Source organism: Lonchura striata, chromosome 2 (assembly GCF_046129695.1).
Source record: "Lonchura striata isolate bLonStr1 chromosome 2, bLonStr1.mat, whole genome shotgun sequence".
NCBI classification, from domain to species: Eukaryota; Metazoa; Chordata; class Aves; order Passeriformes; family Estrildidae; genus Lonchura; species Lonchura striata.
Window position 1 is genome coordinate 29,206,694 of NC_134604.1, and position 21,695 is coordinate 29,228,388.

At 41.6% G+C, this 21,695-nt stretch overlaps 1 protein-coding gene across 1 annotated transcript in view; it reads left to right on the forward strand.

Annotated features, from left to right (window-relative positions):
• CASR (calcium sensing receptor) overlaps nucleotides 1-21,695 on the forward strand; it is a 73,280-nt gene that overhangs the window by 46,225 nt on the left and 5,360 nt on the right. The window contains exon 5 of the mRNA XM_021548851.2: nucleotides 18,527-18,757. Within this exon, the coding sequence (XP_021404526.1) occupies nucleotides 18,527-18,757 (231 nt within the window). The remainder of the gene's footprint in view (nucleotides 1-18,526; nucleotides 18,758-21,695) is intronic.

Here is a 21,695-nt window from a genome sequence, read left to right on the forward strand (position 1 = left end):
CTACTTCATACCAGGCATTGCAGCTCATTACCTTCAGGAAGCTTTCCTCAGCCCTGGGAGTAATGAGTTCACTTCACAAACACGCAGCCTCCAGCATTTCCAGAGTGATTTTATGAGAACCACACAGAAAAAAAGTCTTTCTAGTAAAGCCAATCTCATTTGCAGTGTACTTCTGCCAGTGTTCACTGCCTGCTCCCTTTCTCACAGTCAGGTCACGCTTTTCTTGATGGGAAGTGACCTGAGAAAGCAAGGACAGTGCTAGGAGGCCTCCACACCTGTGACCGAGGGCAGCTGCTCACAGTGTGTGCAATTACTGGCCAGGTGCTGTGGGGTACAGATAAGGTGAACCTGCTGAACTTGTGGCTCCATTAACCTGAGCTCCTGTCCAGAGCAGCCTTTGCTAGCAGGGTCAGTGGCTGGGGAGCAAAAATGATACATTCCACAATTTAATTATGTACCATTTAATTTTGTTGCCTTTCAATGGTGTTATCCTATTAACACATATGAATTTTTATTGTTGCCTGGTAATTGCTAATTTTATTTATTTATAACACAAATCCTCTGGGGGATGTGTTCTGTATCATTTGTGGACTGTGTGCTCGTGTGGGTCCATATATAAGCCCAGGTGTTTTACCTCAGTGATCAGTTCATTTGAAATGGACACCTAGCACAAATCACTGTGACTGAAGTTCTCCTGTTAAAAATTCACCATCTATAGTTTAAGAAGGCTCTAGGTGTGTTTCAGCATGGGGAGCACAGGATTTTTGTCTCCTAAGGTGAAATATCAAATACTACCTACTTTCATGTTTACTTATTTATAGCTACTTGTTTAAGAAACCGTTGGCTCATTTTCTCCACCTGGGTCAGTGATCTGTGACAGATCCTGTTCACAAACCCAGTTGTGCTTCCTTTTGTTTTACCAGTGCCTCTGAAGCTGGCTATGGGCATTCCCAGTGGAGATGGGACTGGCCAGCCTGAACTGTCTGGCTGCCCAGCCTGTGCAGAGATGCAGGCAGGACAGGTTCTAGGCTGTGCCCGGAGGAACCTGTGCCACTCATTCCACATGCAGAGCTGGCCAGGGAATTCAGAATCCTGTATCTGAAAATGGGGCAGCTGGCACTTCAGAACTCTGCAGAAAATTGCAGGTTTTATTAGGATGCCTGTGCTGCCCTTATTCTAAGCAATCTGAGCTGTCTTGTTTTAAGAATCTACACTGCTGCAAGGCAGAAGATAATCGAGGTGCACACCTTTGCAAGATGCCTGCAAAGGGCAGACAGTATTGTCTGCATGTGCCATTGTTGTGACCTGCACAATATTGAACAAGATCAGATTAATTACTTCTTTTCACACTGTTTTGTTCAGGTAACAAAAAGGTGCAGGGCAATCCCTGCAAAACAAAATGGATTAATCCCCCAAAACAAAATGGATAGATTCTGTCACTTCAGGGCAAGGCAAAATTTTATAAAAAGCACTAAGAATTAAAGTGCATGGGTGCAAGTAGTAGAACAGAAAAATTCCTCATAAAGGTTTCCAATACCTCTGTCAGAAGATCACTCTTTTCTGCTGGAGAGTTGTGACTTTTTAGGACGCCATATAAAGTAGAGCTAATTCTGTGCATTGCTCTGGTTTGTGGACTTGCCTACCCCAAACACAGGCTCTCCCATAAGCTACAGAATGGAAGTGGGAAGTTATGGCAAGGGGTGGGATACAGGCTGAGAACTGCTGTACTGATGCTGCCTCTTTGTCAAAATTCCCTGTATTTTTGGCCTATTTCTCTTTACCTGCTTTAACAGTCTGGTTTTGAAACCCTTTTTTCTTAATATCTTCCCTGATAAGATTTCTCAAGTCCCTCAAGTTCCTTCATTTTCTTAGTCAAATGTCTCATGAGGCTGTTTCTGTGGTCACTTCTAGGAAAAAGTCCATCTGTTCTTTTTTCAGTTGCCCTCTGAGAAGGAGCCTCTCTGGTGTCTCCCTCTCACTACAAACACTCTGTGGTCCTGCAAAAAAATAGGGAGAAAATTAATAGGGAATCTGTCCTTCAGAACAAAGATTTCCTGCTTCATATTATTTCTGTGTGAGAAGTTGAAAGACCCATCTTTTCTTCAGACTGAGGTAGCTCAGTTTCTGCCCATTCATTTGGATTCTTGATGAGCAGCTGCTGGACCTCTTTTTGTTTCCTGCAGTAAAAGCATTGTGATTAAATGGGGATGACAGGCTCCCAGTGATCTGAGAAGGCAAAGGTGTGCAGCCACAGGGTCACTTAGCAGAGAATCTTTGGGTTGACTCCCAGACAATTTGCAGGTTGCTGTTAACACTGGAGGATTTGAACTTTGGCATGAGTGAAAAACAAGAGCTCTTCTAGGCACCAAGGTAATGCACACTGCAAGGGCTGAAAAATGTGTTGTGCTAATGATTCACAGGTTAGAGACATGCTTTTGTGTATTACTCTATGCCTGGAAATCTGACTGACCTCAGACTCAGTGAAAAGTTGCCATATGCTGTTCCACAAAATAAAAACAAATACAAAATGGCTTCACCCAGCAACACCTGAATTTTTTAATTACTCTTGTGAACCTCTCAGCCAACAGTTCCTTCCTCAGTGATGGTGATATGCGTGGTGAAGAGGTAAAAATGGACTGGTGCTGTCTCCAGCTTTACATTTAGGTGTGTCTGCCTGGCTGGAAATTGATTGTGCAAGGCTTTAAAGAAGTAAATAATGCCTTAGATGCCATAGACCTTTGAGCTTAATGGGTTATCTAATCAATTTTTGTGTCTATTATACTAGAGGCCAGTCTGAACAATTTAAAACCAGCTGCTTTCTGGTATACAGAATTAAATAGTATCAGAACAGCTATTAGCTATGGCTGGTGGGAAAATTAGTAATTTGAGGAGAATCACAAAGAAAACAGAGGAAGCTGTTGAATGTCAGGCAACTGCAAAACCTTGCCTTCTCTGCGTTACAAACGCACTGGAGATGTATTTGTTGTGAACAGAAGGCAAGAGGTGTGCCTTTGTTGTGGGAGACAGAACTGAGAGGGACACTACATGAACCACATACAGAAATATGGGGGTCAATAGAGCAAACGCAGCTATTTCCTCTCCAGGCCAATAACAGACAATTGCTTATTCATCAGTTTGAAGATAACAACTTGCCATCAGCTGAGAACATCAACTAAGCAGACAATAGATGGAGTAATATTTAAATCTCTCTACAGCTAAAAGGATAGAGACTTAACTGGACTCACCAGTAGAAAATGTGCTAGGAAATGATTGCCGTGACAAGACTGCTAGAAGAAGGGTGAATGAACTGCAGGCAGCAAATACAACAAAGGAGTTATGGCTATTAATTACTAAGTAAAGAATGGCTGAGATTCTTCTGAATTGGGGTAGTACACACTGCCTGATGACCAAACCCAGAGTGTTCTTGTCTGCCCCTAAGCACATTGGATTTTTCATAGAAGTCACTTTTAATATAGTGATTTATGCACTGCTTTACAACAAAAGCTGTATTTTAAAAGAACTTTTTTTATATTTATGAAGCTCATTTATGAAGTACTTCTGTCAGTTGGAGAAAAGTCAGTTTTTCAGCTTATAGTGGGAATTTTAGGGAAGGCTCCATGAAATGCTTATACAATGTCTCTCTGTAACAATTTCAGATAACAATTATCCCTTGAATTACCAAGACCTCAGATGCCAGTATCTGTTACAAAGACACAGCATGTCTTTGTTGCACAAAACAATGTAAAATTTCTTCCAGGACTGACCTTTCCTGATACCACTCACAAATGGAACTGGTGACAAAGGGCACCTTGAGAGCTTCCTAAAGGCACTCACAAAGTGGGATGAGGAAACAAGTGGATATATAAAAAATTTCCATTTATACCAAGATGGGGTTGAAGCTAACTTCAAAGTCATTATAATCATAGCATAGGTTATTATTTCATTTCTTTCTGGGTAGTCAGCTATCTTCACAAATGCTTTACTAACCAATCACAGTTAGTTATCCCCAAAGTGAACTTTTATGCACTATGAAGGACTGGTGTTGCTCCTCACAGAAGTTAGAGGAATGAGAACAAATTACTTTTTACGGACCCTTTTGCCTTGTAGAATTATAAGAGTGATCTTCAAACTGGACTAGAAGCAATACTTTGCTTTGAAAGGACCTTTACCAGTGCCTGTAGGAAGAAATACATGAAAGACTGAAGAAATCAAAGTCTTGACATGAGATTTCTTTGTTGGCCAAGACTTATATTGATAGAGGAAATGGAAAAATCAGATTTAAGCCATTAGGCAAGTGGAAGATGTGCCCAGACACAGTAACTGAATCCCCTGGAACATTAGTTGACCATTCATGGGACCTATGACTCTGCTTGCACACTCTGAATGTCTGAAACACCTGCGTGAGTGCAGTTAACTCACTGTGACTATAGGAAACTTTGGGACTCATTTTTTTACCCCCATGGATAGTAGTTCTTGAATCAATTATAAATAATCATTGAACTCAGGCTTCATGAATTACCATGGTTTTGTTAAAAGGAATGACACCTAGAGTGCAAAATCTGTTGGTTCTCATTCTAACAAAGAGCTTACCCAACGGTTGAAGGAATTCATCCTGTCACTCCAAATAGGAACCAATTTACAGTCGAAAGCTCTGACTTTCTCCTGGCCTAGAGAGCAGCACAGTTCTTCAAAGCAATATCAGCAGTGCTCTGTGTGGAATGCAGTTTCAGACCTCACTGGGACTTTGAAGAGACTGATCCATAAAGGGCTATTTGAAGAAAGTGACAGCAAAGGACTGTAAAGGGACATATCTACACAGATGGACTCTGCACAGCTGGGCAGGGATGGCATTAAATGCCTCCCAGAAAATAAACATTTCAATCTTGTGTAAACAAAAGATAACATATATGAATTATACATATATGAATTATACTACTTGAAAACACTTGAACCTTTGGGTCTACTAATAGCCTTAATAATAGGACAATTTTCTACATATTATTTAATATTAAACTTAAATTAATAAAAGAGCCCTATCTTAAGCTGTTAGGTACTTCACTGTAACAGTTATTGTGCAGTATGGTGATGTCCCAAGAACATTAAAGCATCATTTACTCAGTTAGGACTCCTGCCAACAGATCCTTCATCCTTAGTACACAGCAACCTGGGCTATTGTACCCAATGGATTTCTCCATATTATATTTGCTGCAAGTGAAAACCAAAGCAATAATGGCATCAAGTCTAGACTAAGTGGCTCTGATTTTCTTTCATACTATGCTAGGTAGGTAAAGACAGGAGAACGCAACACAAAATACCATATAGCAGCACTGACAATTAAGTTTCATTGTACCTGTACAATTGCCTTTTTCTGTCTGGAGACCATCCCTCTCCACAAAACCTCAGCAGAAACCTAAAATATGTTTAAACAGGGTGAGTTCCAAATGATCATGCAGCTTGAAATCCTTTGTATAATTAGTTATGTAAATTTATGCCACGTTCAGGAAAGTAAGTAATCTTGATCCAGCTAAAGGCTGCTTCACATCAAATGTAAAACTTAGGTATTTCATTTCTGAAAGGCTATGTTTGACAGCCAAACTTGTGTTTAGCAAGATTTATTTTCCCCAAAGACATGCTGACTGGTAGACCTTTTTTTTTAATTAGTATGATCCATGGCAGGCCACGTCTCTTGTCACAGATCATGTCTGATTTCCTGTTGGGATTTACTGACCTTTAGTTTCATTGGTCCTTACTTGGGCTTGCTTTATTAGATTTAAAAGTCCAGATGAAGTATGCATCATTTTTCTCCATGTAATATTTATGCACATTGATCAAATTATTCCTTGGTACCTTGATAATTTAAACACAGTGGTCTTTTACTCATAAGGTATGTTTTCTGCTTTAGTTCTATACCTTGTCCATTCACTCATCCCTCTTTTTGGCATGTATTTAGTATTCCTTCAACAGACTCAGCACAGCCAGACAGTGGAAAAAATCCCACATTCGCATACTCCTATTACTTCCTCATTTGTAGTAGCACAGGGTACCTGAGCCTTCAGTGCCACCAGGTGCAATGGAAAGGTCACACTTAGTTGCCAGTAATCCTTTGCAGCAGGTGGTACCCCTTCTGTGCCGGCTGTGAATTCCTTGTGCCTTGATGCACAAGCCTGAATTTCACTCTATTAAACACATATATTTGAAAGCAATCTGAGGAGAAATGCTTTTTCTTGAATATTATTTACCATTACATTAATCCCTGAATTGTCAGCAAATTTTGCCACCAGTGCTTTTGTAGCTGCTGCCAGGGTACTGATGAACATATTGGGAAACAGTGAGTTGTTTACTGAGGCTGGAGAAATTCCCCATGAACTGATGATCTGCCTCTGTTGATGTCTGTTGGGTAATTCCTGATCCATGATACATGAAGTATAAAGCTCAGTTATTTCACTTCTGAAGGGTTATGTCTGTCAATCCAACTTGAATTTAAGAAGACCTGTATTCCTCAAATGTTACTAGGTGACAGCAATTATATTTGCATCATACAGTTTTGTATTAATTGCTCCTCAGCCCTAAACTCTTGTTTTCCATTGTTTTTCCTGTCAGGCTAACTAGCCTTTGGCTTCAGAGGACCTCCCTCTGCCTTTTACAGTATTGTCTTTTCTTGGCAGCTGTTGCAGCCCACCAGAGGCTGACACTGAACAGAACTTTGGACACAGTGTTGGGAATGCATTACACTTGTAGGAGCAGCAGAAAGGTGGATTGGGGGTGCTGTGGAATAAGATTAGATAGCATATTGACTTTGTCATTCAAAGCCAGTGGTATTTTTATGTGTATATCATAAACCTACTGTATTAATGCTCTCTTTATTGCTCATGGACTGCTATGATGAACTGTCTGGTTCTGTCAGCCTTTTAAATCCAATTTAAATTGCTCAGGCTGCTCTCTAATCTCTCTTTAAGGACTTTCTACCTCAGTTAATGTCACATTATGGCTCCAAAACAAGTGCCCTTGAGATAAGAAGTCTGTGATTTTTTCTAATAGCAAGGGTACTAACGCATCATTCATTTAGCTTTCCTGCTCCTCCTCAGCTCTCTCTTTAGGATTCCATCCTCTTTAGCTGTCTCTTACAGCTTACTTTATATCGTGAGGATCTGGCATACGTGACACCTTTCAATTTTAATATGCTCAAGGATCTTCTTATACATTGCCTGGTGACTTTTTTCTTCTTTCCTCTCCAGGATTTTTTATGTTCTGCTTTCTGACAATACAACATCTGTGGTTTTCAGTCTTATTTGGATGCTCCATGTTGGATTAGTGCTTTTAGAGCCCACCATGATAAATACTGCTATTTCAGCTATGTTTGTATTATGAGGATGGCAACATATCATTACTCTCTAATTAATAAGCTTTTATTTTAATGAGCACAGGCAAACTTTTGAATTGAAAATGGGTTTATCATGCATAGGGTACAGTCAGTCCTTTCCTCTAGCTTGTTCATGGATTTTTTTTCCATTCTGTGGAGTTCCATCATCACTCTCTTATGCTTGTACGACATCAGAGCAGAGACTAGTCAGAAGCCTCCTTGATTTTATATAGCATTATATGCTGCATCTAGGGGTTTTCCACAGACATTATTTTTGATTTTGCTGCCATAACTTTTCTCCTGATTCCTAGGAAAAGAATTAATGCTCACAGAACTTAAGGAGGGGAGAGGTGCAGTCACTTTAGCCATTTCTCCCCACAAGAAACCTACTGCAGTCAATAGATCAGATTAAGTCTGTTTGGGATGGCACTGAACTGGGATTGAAGCTACTCCAAATGCCCTAACTCCTGAAGCTGCTTGTAGGAAGGATTTTTTTTTACTCTAGGGAACTAATACTACACTATAATGCTTTGGGCCATACAAATATGTTGGGAGTACCATCATACAGCTGGATCTCAATTTAAAACAGAAAAAGGGAAAATGTTAGAGGTAAAAAAGTATTTTTCTACTCTCGAGCTATTCAAATTCACTAATGGCAGTTAATGGAAACATCACTGTCCAAACCAGCATTTTGACAGACTCAAAATTAATTGTTACCCCTTTTTCCCCACTAAAAATAAGTAATTACAGTTAAAAAACAAGCTGTCACTTGAAGGTCACACTTTTGAGTTTGACTTTAAAAAAATATGTTTGTACTGAATTTCATTTGACAGGATTTCACATTTCCCTATGTAAATCTTTGGTCACACTGAGTGAGATCATTATTCTTTACCATAGAACACCTACGTGAGGTGCTGTTTGCTATCACCTAAGCATTACACAGCACAGGCTTAGGACAGGTGTTCTATGGACAATTGCATTTAGAACTGTAAGTGTGCACAGGGCCAGCAGGAGTTGTGGAGGACCTTGGGGAAACAAAATATACTGACTGGTCCCATCCCTGCTGTGTCCTACAGCCTCCTAACTGATCATTAAATCAGTCTGGAAAAATCAGCCATGCAATCCCAAAATGATGCAAGGTCATTTCTTGATTCCTTTGGGAACCTCTGGGACTCATCAGACAAGTCTTTTGGAAGCATTTCAGACTCAGGTTTGCAATGGAATTGAGGCATCTGCAATCACCAGTAAATACTATGTGGGTTTTTCTGATGTATCACAATTGGACCTGACTTGTGCAGCCTCTGTTATGAAATCCACTAGGCTTGGGCTTTTGATTTCTCTCTGGACATCCTTGTAAATATGGTACTATAGTAAATCTGATCCTAGATCAGATTAGTCCCATTTTATATTAGTCTCATTTAGAAATGCTTGCCTTTGACATTTTTGGTTTAAGTTACTTGCTTCTACTGCTGTAGTATTAGCTATTATTTTGTTCATTTTGTCACCTTTCATTGTCAAGATAGCATCAAAGCTGCTGCAGTTTTTAAGCAGCAGAGCAGTCACTTGGTTGCTGGTGAGAACACCACATAAGCTGACCCATGAAGCCCAGTTACAGGCACTAAAACTGGTCCTTGTCTTAGGAAACTCTAGGCTTCACCGTTTCCAAACAGACTAAGCACTCACAGCATAGAATGAGACACATGAAGCACCTTGCACCTTCCTCTGAGCAGCAAGTGAGGGTATTTCCAACACAGTCAACATGAGTTCCTTGCTCTCCCAGTTTCTGCAAGTTCCTGTTGGAGATCCTGCTCCTCTCTGAGAATACACATGGGTCCCCATGTCAGCACCAGTGCTGCCCCTCCTCAAGGACAGGGCACTGGTCAATGGAAGAAGCAGAGAGAGATCCAGCCCCCTTCTGCCTAGGGATCATATCCTTGACAGAAGCAGAACAGAACCACTTATCAGTTACAATATGACAATCAGCACATCTTGACATGTCAACTGGATGTCCTGTATTTCTCTGGAGACCTGAATAAGGTCAGTTGCCTTTGCAGGGACAGGAGTCTCTGCTTTGTGAGAATATACTACCTCTTTCCCACAAATCACTGTATATGACATAAACAATTAAATAATTCCATTATTTCATTTCTCTTGAAATGGAGGACTGACTGTCCAAGAGCTATCATCACAACCTATGGACCCCTCTTATCTTAATTTAATTTATTCATATCTTCTGATCAAATTACTTGAACTAACAGCTTTTTCCAGAGAACACTTGTACTATTGGTGCTATATTTTCAGTATACTTTTTTCTTACTTTCATGTTCTAATATTTAGTTTGTTCTTCCCACTGCATAAGGCACAGAGTGTTTTTACTGAGTTGACTACAATAATGAACAGGTCTTTGTCTTGTGGTTAGTTAATTTTCTTCAATAAAGATTATGAATAGCTTAAGTTATTACTTCTAACATATGGCACGTTGTTTTTGTCATACACATTTAATTGTGTTTTCCAATGACCTTCCCAGATTTACAAGGAAATAATTTGGTTCTTATCAAAGCATAACAACATTGAATGTTCTTGAGTTATTCTCAGGCTTCACACAGCTATTCTTGAGAATTGAATGAGCTCTTGCTTTCATTCTGTTTTTCAATTCAGTGCAGATCTAGCATTTCACCAGAGCTGTGATGTCCATCCTGTCTTGCCAAATTTCCCTTGGAGTAGTGTCTGTGTATCTCTGGCTGACCATCAATTCCTCTCTCTTTGACACCAGCCCTTCTTCCAGAGTCTACCTCCTTTTTTCATCTGCCCTCTTACCAACCTGACAGTTTAATCCTAGAGTACAGCCCAGGCCTTGTGCAGCAGGTGCTGACTGGTTTTCAATATTTTGGTATGAAGTGCTCAGCATCCGAACTACATCCCAGGCACTCCTTGTGCATGCAGCTGGATGTGTGTAACAGGCAGACATCCAAATTTCTTGTGAGGTATTTACAGTGAGAATCACAGCTCTGTTCCTGGGTACCTTTCAGCTTCTCCACCTAAGATACCCTTATAGTGATAAAAAGTATTAACAGTCACTTATTCAGAGCAGTAAACCAATAGACACCAGGCAGCTTAGGTGGAATCTGGTCACCAGAAGTAGGACCTAAGGGAATGTCCTGAAGCTCTGTCAGAGGAGGTTTAGATTAGATATTAAGATAAGGTTCTTCACCAAGAGGGTGGCTGAGCACTGGAACAGGTTCCCCAGGGAAGTGGCCACAGAACCAAGCCTGACAGAGTTCAAGAACCATTTGGACAGTGCTCTCAGTCATATGGTGTGATTCTTGGGGTGTCCTGTGCAGGGTCAGGAGTTGGACTTGATGATCCTTGTGGGTCCCTTCCAACTCAGAATATTCTATGATTCTGTGAATGTAGCAAGTGGTGTGAAGCAATGAATCACATCCCTTACTGGCTGAAAAATTCCCTATCTTCTGAACAGCTTTTGGAAAAAGGTGAGATTAATGGTGTTGGCATATTCTGGCTTCTTGGTTTTAAACACAGCATCAGCCCTACATGCTAAACCTCTTGGTGTACAAAGGGCAGCAGGGAAGGAGGAGAGGTCATAGAGGGGAAGGAAAGACCAGCTCCTGATGGCAAGAATAATGTTTTGGACAGAAGGGTGAAATTCATCTTGCCCTGCCTCAGGTTTCTGGAAACAGGTATTACTGACCCAGGGGGCCAGGGCCAGCACCTTTCTGCCTTCTCTGTTCCTGTGTGTCAGAACTTGTTGATGTTGTGATGACAGCGCTGCCTTTCAGAGAGCCTAAGAGTTGGCCCTACATAAAAAAAGGGCAGAACAAGATATTCCAAATTAGAGAATGCAGCAGAAATCGAGGATTTGATACAGAAAGTAAAAACCTGAGTTTTGGTATCCTGTAAATGAAGATTGACACATAGGTAGTTGAAAGTGAAAAGAAGAAAGGAAAAAAAACCACCAAAAAACTGGTGCTTCAAACAACACTTCCCTTGAAGTATTTTATGAGTGGTCCTTCCAGAACTGGCCTGGGCATATATTACCTCGTGATACCTGACCACTGGCAAAACCCAGTTCCTGTGCACCATAACCCATGGCCTAATGCAATAGCTGATCTCTCAAGTCCTTATGCCTGTTGCAGCATTATGAAGGCATCTTCTCTATGTGCATGATGAGAGATCCTAAACTAGAGAGAAGACTGGGCCCTCTGCAACTGAAAGTGAAAGTCAAGACTTGACATCTTGAGGACAATTGCCGGCTTTTCATTTTCATTCACACTGAGCCAAGATGTGGCATTTTTGGCCTTCTCAGCATGGGCAATCTACCAAACCAAAGAGAAAAACATGTGGTACCTATCAGTCCAGAACTGTTTTACAGGCCTGAAGAGAGATAGGTAGACAAAAATTAAAACTTAAGCATGGGAAAATATATGTTAATTGTTAAGACAGGATTGCTTCCAACTGTGTGTTAGGAGGGGTAATTGTCTGTGTTTTATATGGTGACAGACACCTATAATGTGCCCAGGTTCTCTTCTATTGCAGGACCATTTGACCTAGGGAGGAAAAACATCAGAAAGAAACTGCAGAAAGAAGCCAAGGATATGAAACCTTTATGTTTCATATATGACAGTATATGGAGACTAGTTAAGGACCTGTCAGAGTTGAGATAAAGGACAACTCATAGCACACCTGGATACTGACTTTTATTTATTTTTATTTAGAAATTAACAAGACTACAACTTTTAACTGCTTGGTATCTCACACACTCTTGCTTTCCCCACAGTGTTACATCACCAGGTCTCATCTTCCCTTCACGGTAGAGACATGGTGGAGGTCTGTCAAGGTGGAAGTTCTCACTTTATGCTGTGCAGCTTCTCTCAGTTGCCTTTCTCAAGCATTACTGGCCAAGGTTACTGAGCATCCCCCAACATTGTCTCCATGCATATCCTTCATCTGCAGGATCCTGCCCTACATCCACTGGTTTTCATCCAAATACAATCTTCACTTTCATGCTGCTAGCCCTGAGCCCTAGGTTTTGGATGCAATCAGCCTCCTAACTGGTGGATCAGTCTCCAATCTTGTTAATAATTGGAGTGGTTAGGACATGCCTCTATTGTTTGGTCCAGCTGCTATCAAAATGTTCAACTAGTTTGTGGCTTGTGCTTCAGAGCACAGCTCAAAGTTCAGGTTTGGGCATGAATGCACACACAAAATTCTCTGCTATCTGACAGCATCCAAAATTTAAAAAGGATGTTTTTGCCTGCCACCAGCCTCAATACTAGTGACAGGAAGTGAGTGTGTACTGTAGATCAAGAAAAGGCTGAGAAAGGAAGCTGGTAAAACAAAGGTATTAGGTGGAGTTTGTTAAAAGTGAGACATCATCCTTCAAATAAATGAGTTATGTTCAGTGAGTAAAATTGAAAGATTCATAAACTCTGGCAGATTAAATGTACAAATAAAATAAGGCAGGCCATAAAAATGAATTGGCAATATCCTGAAATAGGGTAAAACTCATAAATTCTATTTGAAACATTTCAGGAGTAGGATTGTTTGTTGAGACATAGATTATCACTGCAAAAGACAAGGTAAGGCCATGACAGAAGAAAAGTGTGCTCCTCATGGGCAAACAAGAAGGTTTAGATATTTATGTGGGACTTTTAGAGGATCTGTCTAATTGAACTGACTATAGAAGAAACTATGGAACACAAGAGCAAAATGAACTTGATACTTCAGGGCAAGTGAACAGTATTCACCCAAAGGATATGCCAGCCCTCACAGATGAAGTAGCAGAAGAGCTGGCTGCAGTTTCCATCTCCTCACTTGAAAAATCCTAGGCTCTGAGGTCTAGAAAACTGAAAGATGGGACATCAGTTTTATGAAAGGGTTCTGGAGGAGATCCAAGGAACTAGCAGAGCCTGATTGAGCACATTATTAAAAATTGGGGTTTAAAAATTTAGGAAGGAAAAATAGAATATACTGAGGAAGAATGACTATGACTTCTTTAAATAGAAGCCCTACCTCACAAACATCCTGAAGTGCTTTGAAGGCTTTGGGATGTGTATGGATAAGGGAACTTCTATTCATAGAGTATGTTTAGGCTTCTTGAAGGCATCTTCTGGTAGTCTGTCAGCAAATTCAGAACTTATGTGAGCGTTGGTTGAAAGATAGTCATCAGAGGATAAAAATAAATTACAAGACCTGGCTTATCACAAATGAAGTTGATCAAGTCTATGGTGGACTCCTTAGGTTTATCTGAATAGTAGTCAAAAAAAGCAAATGCATTTTTAAGAATAGTCACACTGGAAAAGGGACAGAGAGGTAAACAGGGTGTACTGGGGCCACTTTCTCAACCCTTTGGTGCATCTCTCTTCAGTATCATGTGCAGGACACAGAACTGATGAAGAAGACTGGGAATACTTGGAGAAGGGTCAGTGAAACAGCTTCTGTACAAGATGTAGCAACATCAGATAGGGCTCAGCAGCCTGAGAAAGAGTTGTCTGAAGAGAGGTGATTGTAAAATCCTGAGAGGCATGGAAAAGATGATCAGCAAATTACAGTCCTTTGGGAATATAAGCTTGAAGGTCATCAAAAGAGATTCATATCTGCTCTGTTCCAAAAAGGATGAAGATGTGCTTGTCTCATAAAATGTAGGTCTCTGTGCTGTAGGAGGCTGTGGATGTGAAAAGTTCACATTGGTGCAGAACACAAATGTGCAACATCATGGAAGAAAAATCCACCCAAAAGCTTTATCATGTACAAAACTTCTGGCCCAGGAAGTCACTGAGCTGCAAAATGGGTGAGGGTGTTCAGGGGAAGTATCACAGCCCCCGTGTTCTTATTGTAGGTATTTGCTCTTGGCCACAGTCTGAAACAGGTCCTGGGCAGGTGAGCTGCCAGCCTGGTCTAAGACAATGGCATTTGTGCTACAGCTTTATGATCCTCCCATAAAAGTGGAAACCACATGACCCAGAATATCTAGCCTGGATAAACTGTGAGATGCTGCATGTCTGGGAATGGCCTTACCAGGAATAATGGGAAGGTAATCTAGAGGGCAGCTTACAAGTCCTTTCCGATAATAGGTGTTTTAACTAAAAGGCACTGCAATTCAACATGAAGTCTGTGACAGAGAGAAAAGAAAAGAAGGAAAAAATACAGAAAGAAGTATCTGAAGACAGCATCTTGCACAATGCTCTCCCCACCAGCTGCTGACAGTGTATCCAAGCCACAAGGTCAGCACTTCTTCCATAATCTCTTTGTTCCAGGATATGATACACCTACCCCTGACACATGCTGTTGGCCTGGCTGAAGCAGGGTCTTTTAGGTCTTTGTGGACTGAGTCCTGCTTATGTACGTTTCTATCTTTAGTTACAAAACACATTATTAACTTCTATGAATAGAAGTTCCCTTATCCATACACATCCCAAAGCCTTTAAAGCACTTCAGGATGTTTGTGAGGTAGGGCTTCTATTTAAAGAAGTCATGGTTAATAACACATTATTAACTGTAAAGCCTTTAGCTAATCGTTGATAGATTGGTGACTATAAAATAGTGTTGCAGTTATTCAGAGTCTACAATTTCCTCTTTCAAAGTTTAGTGCTTATATATTCCTTGTCTGTTTAAACTATATTTTCACCCTGTAAAGAGCAGAACTTGTAAGATACAGAGATATGATCCTGGGACTTTCTTGCTCTCTAAAAAAGGAACATGTTCTGGTGCTTCATTTTACAAGCTGCCCCTCAGAAATTTAGATTTGAAGAAAACTGTTGTTTTCTGGAAAGAAAAAAAAAAAACAGGCTTTGTTATTTCTGTTGTTCCTGTTGCCTCTCCATTTGGAATTTTAATCAGGTCATGTGCCTTTCGTGCATGAACAGATACACATTTTGTACCCTCTGGCTACAGTTGCAGAGCTGAAGCTCTTATACTATGCCTGGGGAAAGACAAAATTAATTGCAGATCAGTGCTCTTAATATGCTTTTATATGAATTAACAGTCAGACAGACATATCAGGTGATACATGAAATCATTTATAACCTGAATCCTCAGGTGCAGTGTGTGTGTGTGACCAAGGGAAAGGTCCTATAAAACTGATCCTACAAAACCCCACTAAAAGCCAGGGGTATGTATTACTTCTTAAGAAACATAATGGCAGGAGGGAAGGCCAAAGAACAGACTAATTATTATTAATGTTATGAAAATAAACAAAAAAAAATTGCATTAAGGGAATCCAGAAGTTTCTCCACCATTCATCTTGCTGACTCTAAGGCCAGTGAGCCTCCTGCTGCTGCAGCTGACCAGGAGAGGCAGGACTTGAACAGAAGAATCTTCAATATGCCTCTTGCAAGATTGTCTCCTAGTGTGTAGCAACTGCAGTCAAAACAAGGACGAGGTCTCCTGTCTATGGAGGTAAGAGTCCAGCCAGCAGTTATACTCAAGATATCCTGGTGTTGTTCAGAAGGATGCAGTAGTGCTGCATGAGTGTCATACTGAGTTGGAGAGAGGAGAAACATGGCATAAGGCTCAGCCTAGGGACAAACCTGATCTGGACATCAAAGCTGCAGCTGTCACCCTGTGGTAGGTGCCAGAGCCTGCAGAGGAATGTGAGCTGCCCTGCTGAGCTCCTGCACTGCTGATGGACAAAGTTTCTGGTAACAACCAGACCAAGACTGAAGCCCCTGTGCAGATGAGGCCAAAGGGAGGTGAGGCAGTACAACAGATCACTGTGGGGCTGCAGACCCTGTCACCCATTCTGACCTCAGAGCTGCTTCTGCTCTGCTCTCACTGTCCTCTGATGGAGTTGGGCAAGCAGCACCTTCCTGGGTACCCCTCAGGAATGAGGGGAATGAGAGGGGAGCAGCAGTCTCCTGTTTCCTTACCCAGCAGGCAATGCCCAGCTCTCCACAGCGAAGTGCCAGCACAGAGCACCTTCTTTTGCTGAGTCCATCAGGGGATGAGCTCTTCTAGAGACAGGTCCTGGTTCTTTTGTGAGATCATTCCAGCTGCACACCTTATGGGTGGACTGGTCTCCAGAGGAGGGGCAACAGGGATGAGAAAGGCAGAATAAAATCCTGCCTTCTCTGTCTCACCCATTATTCAAAAATAGAATACTGCAGCAATATTTTGATATCCTTCCATCAACATCACACAAGCTCAAAAGGTTTTGTTGGTCACATCCTTTGTAGTACTACAACTATTTTTCCAGACTTTCTCAGGCTGGCATTCAAACAGGCAGTGGGAGGAGGGTATCTGTGGCTCTGGGGATTTTAACTTGAGATAGGAGGATTCCAAAAGGAAACAGCGAAAAATGAGACAATTTAGCAAAACTGACAGGAATTAATGAAGTGATTCTGTTCCCCTGTCCCTGTGTTTCTAGGTGAGAAGGATTCATCAAAACAATATTGTCTGTTCTGTCTGTGGGGTGAAGAGGACTCTGCCTGCCCAGACAAATTGATTTAATTTTGGCTTCTCTTACATTTTGCCATCCAGAGTTGTATGTTTGGGCACTCATGGGAGGGGGGGAGAGGGAGAGAGACAGAGAGAAGCTATGGGCTTACAAGCTGTCACAAGTAATAGAAGCACAGCAGCAACTATGCTGCTGGGGTCTAGGGGCATCTGACATCCAGGACCCCTCAGAGTCACCTCATCTTTCCATGGATGAGCTAGGGGAGAAAACTGGTAGGTGTCTAAACCAGCAATTATTTTTTGAACAGAAATATGATATGGATGAATGATACCACAGTTGCCAGGACAGGCTTTCTTTCATGATGCAGTTTCTTAGGTCTACTTGTTAGGCTATCTAAGTCACGAACTTTACAACTACTGCTGTCCCTGGGATTAGGGACATGCAGCATACTAGAGAGCCAGCTGAACATGAGCCAGCTGTGCCCAGGTGGCCAAGAAGGCCAGTGGCATCTGGCACTATCAGCAATAGTGTGGCCAGCAGGACCAGGGCAGGGATTGTCCCCCCATATACGGCACTGGAGAGGCCACACCTCCAGTGCTGTGTCCAGTTCTGGGCCCTTCCCTACAAGACAGACACTGAGGTGCTGGAGCACATCCAGAGAAGGGCAACAGAGCAGGTGAAGGGTCTGGAAAACAACTGATGAGGAGCAGTTGAGTGGAGGAGGGGCCTGTTTAACCAGAGAAAAGGAGGGTTAGGGACCTTATCACCCTCTATAACTCCCTAAAAGGTGGTTGTGGCAAGGAGGAGGTTGGTCTTTTCTCACAGGTAACAAGTACATGATGAGAGGAAATGGCCTTAAGTTGTGCCAGAGAAGGCTTAGATTGAATATTAGGAAAAATTTCTTCACTGAAAGGGTGGCCAGGCACTGGAATAGGCTGTCAAGGAAATTGCAGAAATCACTGTTCCTGGAAGGGTTCAAAAAACATGTGGAGATGGTACCTGGGACATGGTTTGGTGGTGAATAGAGCAGTGCTGGGTTAATGGTTGGACTTGATAATCTTGGAGGTATTTTTCAGCCTTAATTATTTTATGATTCTATATAATACTTAAAGGCATGAGGTGAAAATTACAGGGAAGAATTCCTGGGAACAGGCAGAATGTGATTACTTTCAACTATGCAACCATGAGACAGAAGCCCAAAAAAAAGTGGTAAGAATTCTTCAGGTGTGCCATATGGCAAATGAGGTTGATTTGTTGGGGTCTTGTTACTGAAGTGCTTTGGGCTTGGGTTTTTTCAGTTGAGAGTCAAGTCTGAGTTCTGTATCTCAAGCACTCCTGTTTCTGAGTGATCAATCATTCAGAGACTAGAGATACCAACTGAGAGCATTCATGCAGTGTTTGCAAGAGCAGGGTGAGAGCAATGCATGGGTGACTGAAACACATGAGAGGCTGCTGCCAGTTCCCTGGTCCTAACAAAGAGCTCTGGGCTTGCAGAGGTGACTCAGAGGAGCAAAGAGGAATGTTAAATGCATGATGGGGTAGCATCAGTAAGTGTTACCAATGGGTTGCCAACCACCCAGAGGGCGGTTGTGTGTTCATGTGATCAAAAACCTTCTACTGCTGCAAATAAAAGATTTTAAGAGATTAATGTTTATAGTAAAGTGATTCTTCCCAGTTCTGTCCCTGTAGAAGATGTGTGCTGTGGTAGAGTTGTAACACACAGGCATTCATAGTGTCTCTCTGTCTCTCTCCAGGTTCTCAAGCATCTGCGACACCTAAATTTCACCAATAACATGGGGGAGCAAGTGGATTTTGATGAGTTTGGGGACCTGGTAGGAAACTACTCAATAATCAATTGGCATCTCTCTCCGGAGGATGGCTCAGTCGTCTTTGAAGAGGTTGGGCACTACAATGTTTATGCCAAGAAAGGGGAGAGGCTTTTTATCAATGAAAACAAGATCCTATGGGGTGGATTCTCTAAGGAGGTAAGTGCTTAAATTCTAGCAGCAATGTTTTCCAGGTCCACAAGCTGAAATTTGAACTAGCCCTGCACACTCCTCATATTATGGCTCCTCATGCTAGGATCCATTCACCTTACTGTATACACAGTCTCCACCATAGTCTTTCATACCCTTCTTATACACTAAAATAACAGACAATGTCTCCTCCCCTTCCATACATTTGTTCACCTTGAGTATTAATGTTTTAAATTATGTCTTTTTTTCCTAGCCCAAGCAGATACAGTAGAATTTTATAACAGGTTTTCAAAAGAGATGAAAAATCCATTACCCAAGTCTGGTTGTTGACTACATCAGCTTTTCCTGAGCTCAGTAATTTCATTGCTGTAAAGAACCATCTCGTTCCCTCCCATTATCTCTGTATCAAGAAGTGTCTCTTCTTGCTCTTAGTTATATTTACAACTCTTTCTGTTAGCTTCACCCACCAAGTCCCAGAGCCTTCCTCACTCCCTTGCCTTGCAAACCAATAGAAAAAGCCCTGTCAATCTGCCTGGGTTAACTTGGACATGGTGCTCAAATAGTGGAAGATGCCAGCACCTACTACCTTTTTTTTTTTTTTGTATTTGGCTTGAGGATGCTTTTGCAGCCTCAGACGTAGCCTCAGATATCTCAAGAGGTATCAATTGACTTAAGCCCTTCTCCACTGTCTTGCATATGTTTAATCTTTTCATCATAGTTATTGTCACTAGCAGCCAGGCTGTGTCTGACCCACATGATGGAAATGTGCTGCAGACATCTCCAGACCAGAGCCAAATGAACTGCTGTCATAGCTGGCAGCAGCCAGATAGGCAGAAACTCTGATTCCCAGAGGGAATACTGTGTGCATATGGTTTGTGGTCTGGGAATTGACACAGGGAGTAGAGATTTAGCTCAGAAATGTCACTGCCAGGCCCTGCTGGGATGTTTCAATGTGGTAAGCCAGCATCTGATTAATGAACAAGGCAATTCACTTCCAGGTGATTATTCACATTGGCTAGCAGATCAGGTAATGCTTCTGCCTTAGCTACTTGCCCAAAACACTTACAGCATAAGTTCAGCCTTTCCTTTACTCCAACTTCACTTCTGGTTCAAGTCTAGAGCACTCTGAAGGAGGCATGAATTGAACAGAGCATACTACCACAGAAATACTGAGCTCAGAGCTTTTCTAAGTCCACTTAGAGTCTCTAAGCACAAACTACAAGTGGAATTTAAAAAACCCTGATATTATAATCCCTCCTTCTGATTGTTGCAAATGCATCTTGCACTTTTCCCAACAGTTAGAATGTATTGCTTTTTACTTAATCTGAGTGATTGTGTTCTCTTGGTCTAAATTTCTCTGGGAGTGTGATATTTAACTTCATTCTCTGTCCTAAACTGTTAAAAATGTGACAGCATGTTGCTGAGTGTAGTGCCAGGGCATGTAAATTTTGTGCAGTGGAGGGCTTTGCAATCTCTGTGTCTGCTGCAGCCTTTTTTTCAGTTTATGTATTTCTAATTTCTTTCAGATAAAAGTAGTCAACACTTAACTCACTGTGCCTCTTGTCATCCCCAACAAAAGTTTAAATGTAGGTAATTTTAACATTCAGGAACTTGAGCATTGGGCAGACTTGCAAAAGAATGAGTTAAAGAGTAGGTAAGATAGATAGATTCATTTTGGCAGAACCTGATGAAATTCCCCACAGAATACTTAAGAATTCAGCTAAAGCAATCACAAAAGTACTAGCAATTCATCTTCAAGAGATGTGGAGGATGCATGATGTCTCAAAGGATCAGAGAGCAATCATAATATCTGGTTTTAAAGCAGTTATAGGAGAACCAAGGGAATTATACACAATTGAGTTGAGCTTCAGTAACCTAAAAGACTTGATAAAAAAAAATAAACCATTTATAAACACTTAAAGGATAATAAACTGATAAGAACAAGCCAACATGTATTTGTCAAGATAAACTCATGCCAAACCAATTTTAATTTTCCTCCTTGGAAGCTCAATCGACTTTGTAGATAATGGGGAAGCAGTGTGTAACTTCAGCCAGGCCTTTGATTCAACTGTGTTAAAAATCTGGTGGCAGCCTAGGGAAAGACAGCCTAGACTGATGAAGTCCTCTTGATGGATGCACTGCCTGCTCAAAGACTGTCCCAAGGAATAGGAGCGCTGTATTTATAGCAATAGGCACTAACAGCAGAGTGCTTCAAGCCAGGAGCTGCACAGAATTGCCCTATGTATGTCCTATCAATGATGTAATCCTGATGAACAGCATTCCCAAACTGGGCTGCAGCTGCACTTTAGAGTGATAGGTAACAGAGACTGCCCTCACCCGAGCCATATCATGGTCATCTCTGCATAGCAATTGTCATTAGCGAGGACTTTGCTTCCCCTGTGGCTAGGCAACTTCCAAACCACAGCTAGGACTCATTGCACAAGTGCATCAACACAGGAGGCTCCTGGAGATCAGCAGACTGGCAGCACTTGGGTAAACTAGCATCAAACTTCCAATAAGTTAATAGAGGCTTCCAAACAGAACAGCCATTAACTATGTATGGATCATGGTACTTTGCTAGCAGCAGTAATGGTAGGTTTAACTCTCCTGAGCTGAGAAGGCCACGTTCTGTGTCAGCTCTCTTTCTTTAATTTAGTTGGAAAGAGGTGAGCTCAACCTCGGGTCATGACTCTGTGTGACAAAGGCCCAGGCTTCCATTCCTCATGCTGAAGCCTTTGTGTCAGTGTACTTCGGGCATGCAGTGAGCGTGCCCATGCAACCACGCTGCCAGGACACCACAGTGCTCAGGTGGGCTCAGGCACAGCATAAATGCACAGCCAGCTGGTGACATCATTTACAGCAGCGGTCTGGAAACCTTTGGATCTGTAAAGCACCACTGATTTGCATCTTTTGATGTTCAGTGTTCTTAAAGAAGAAGCGAGTTTCA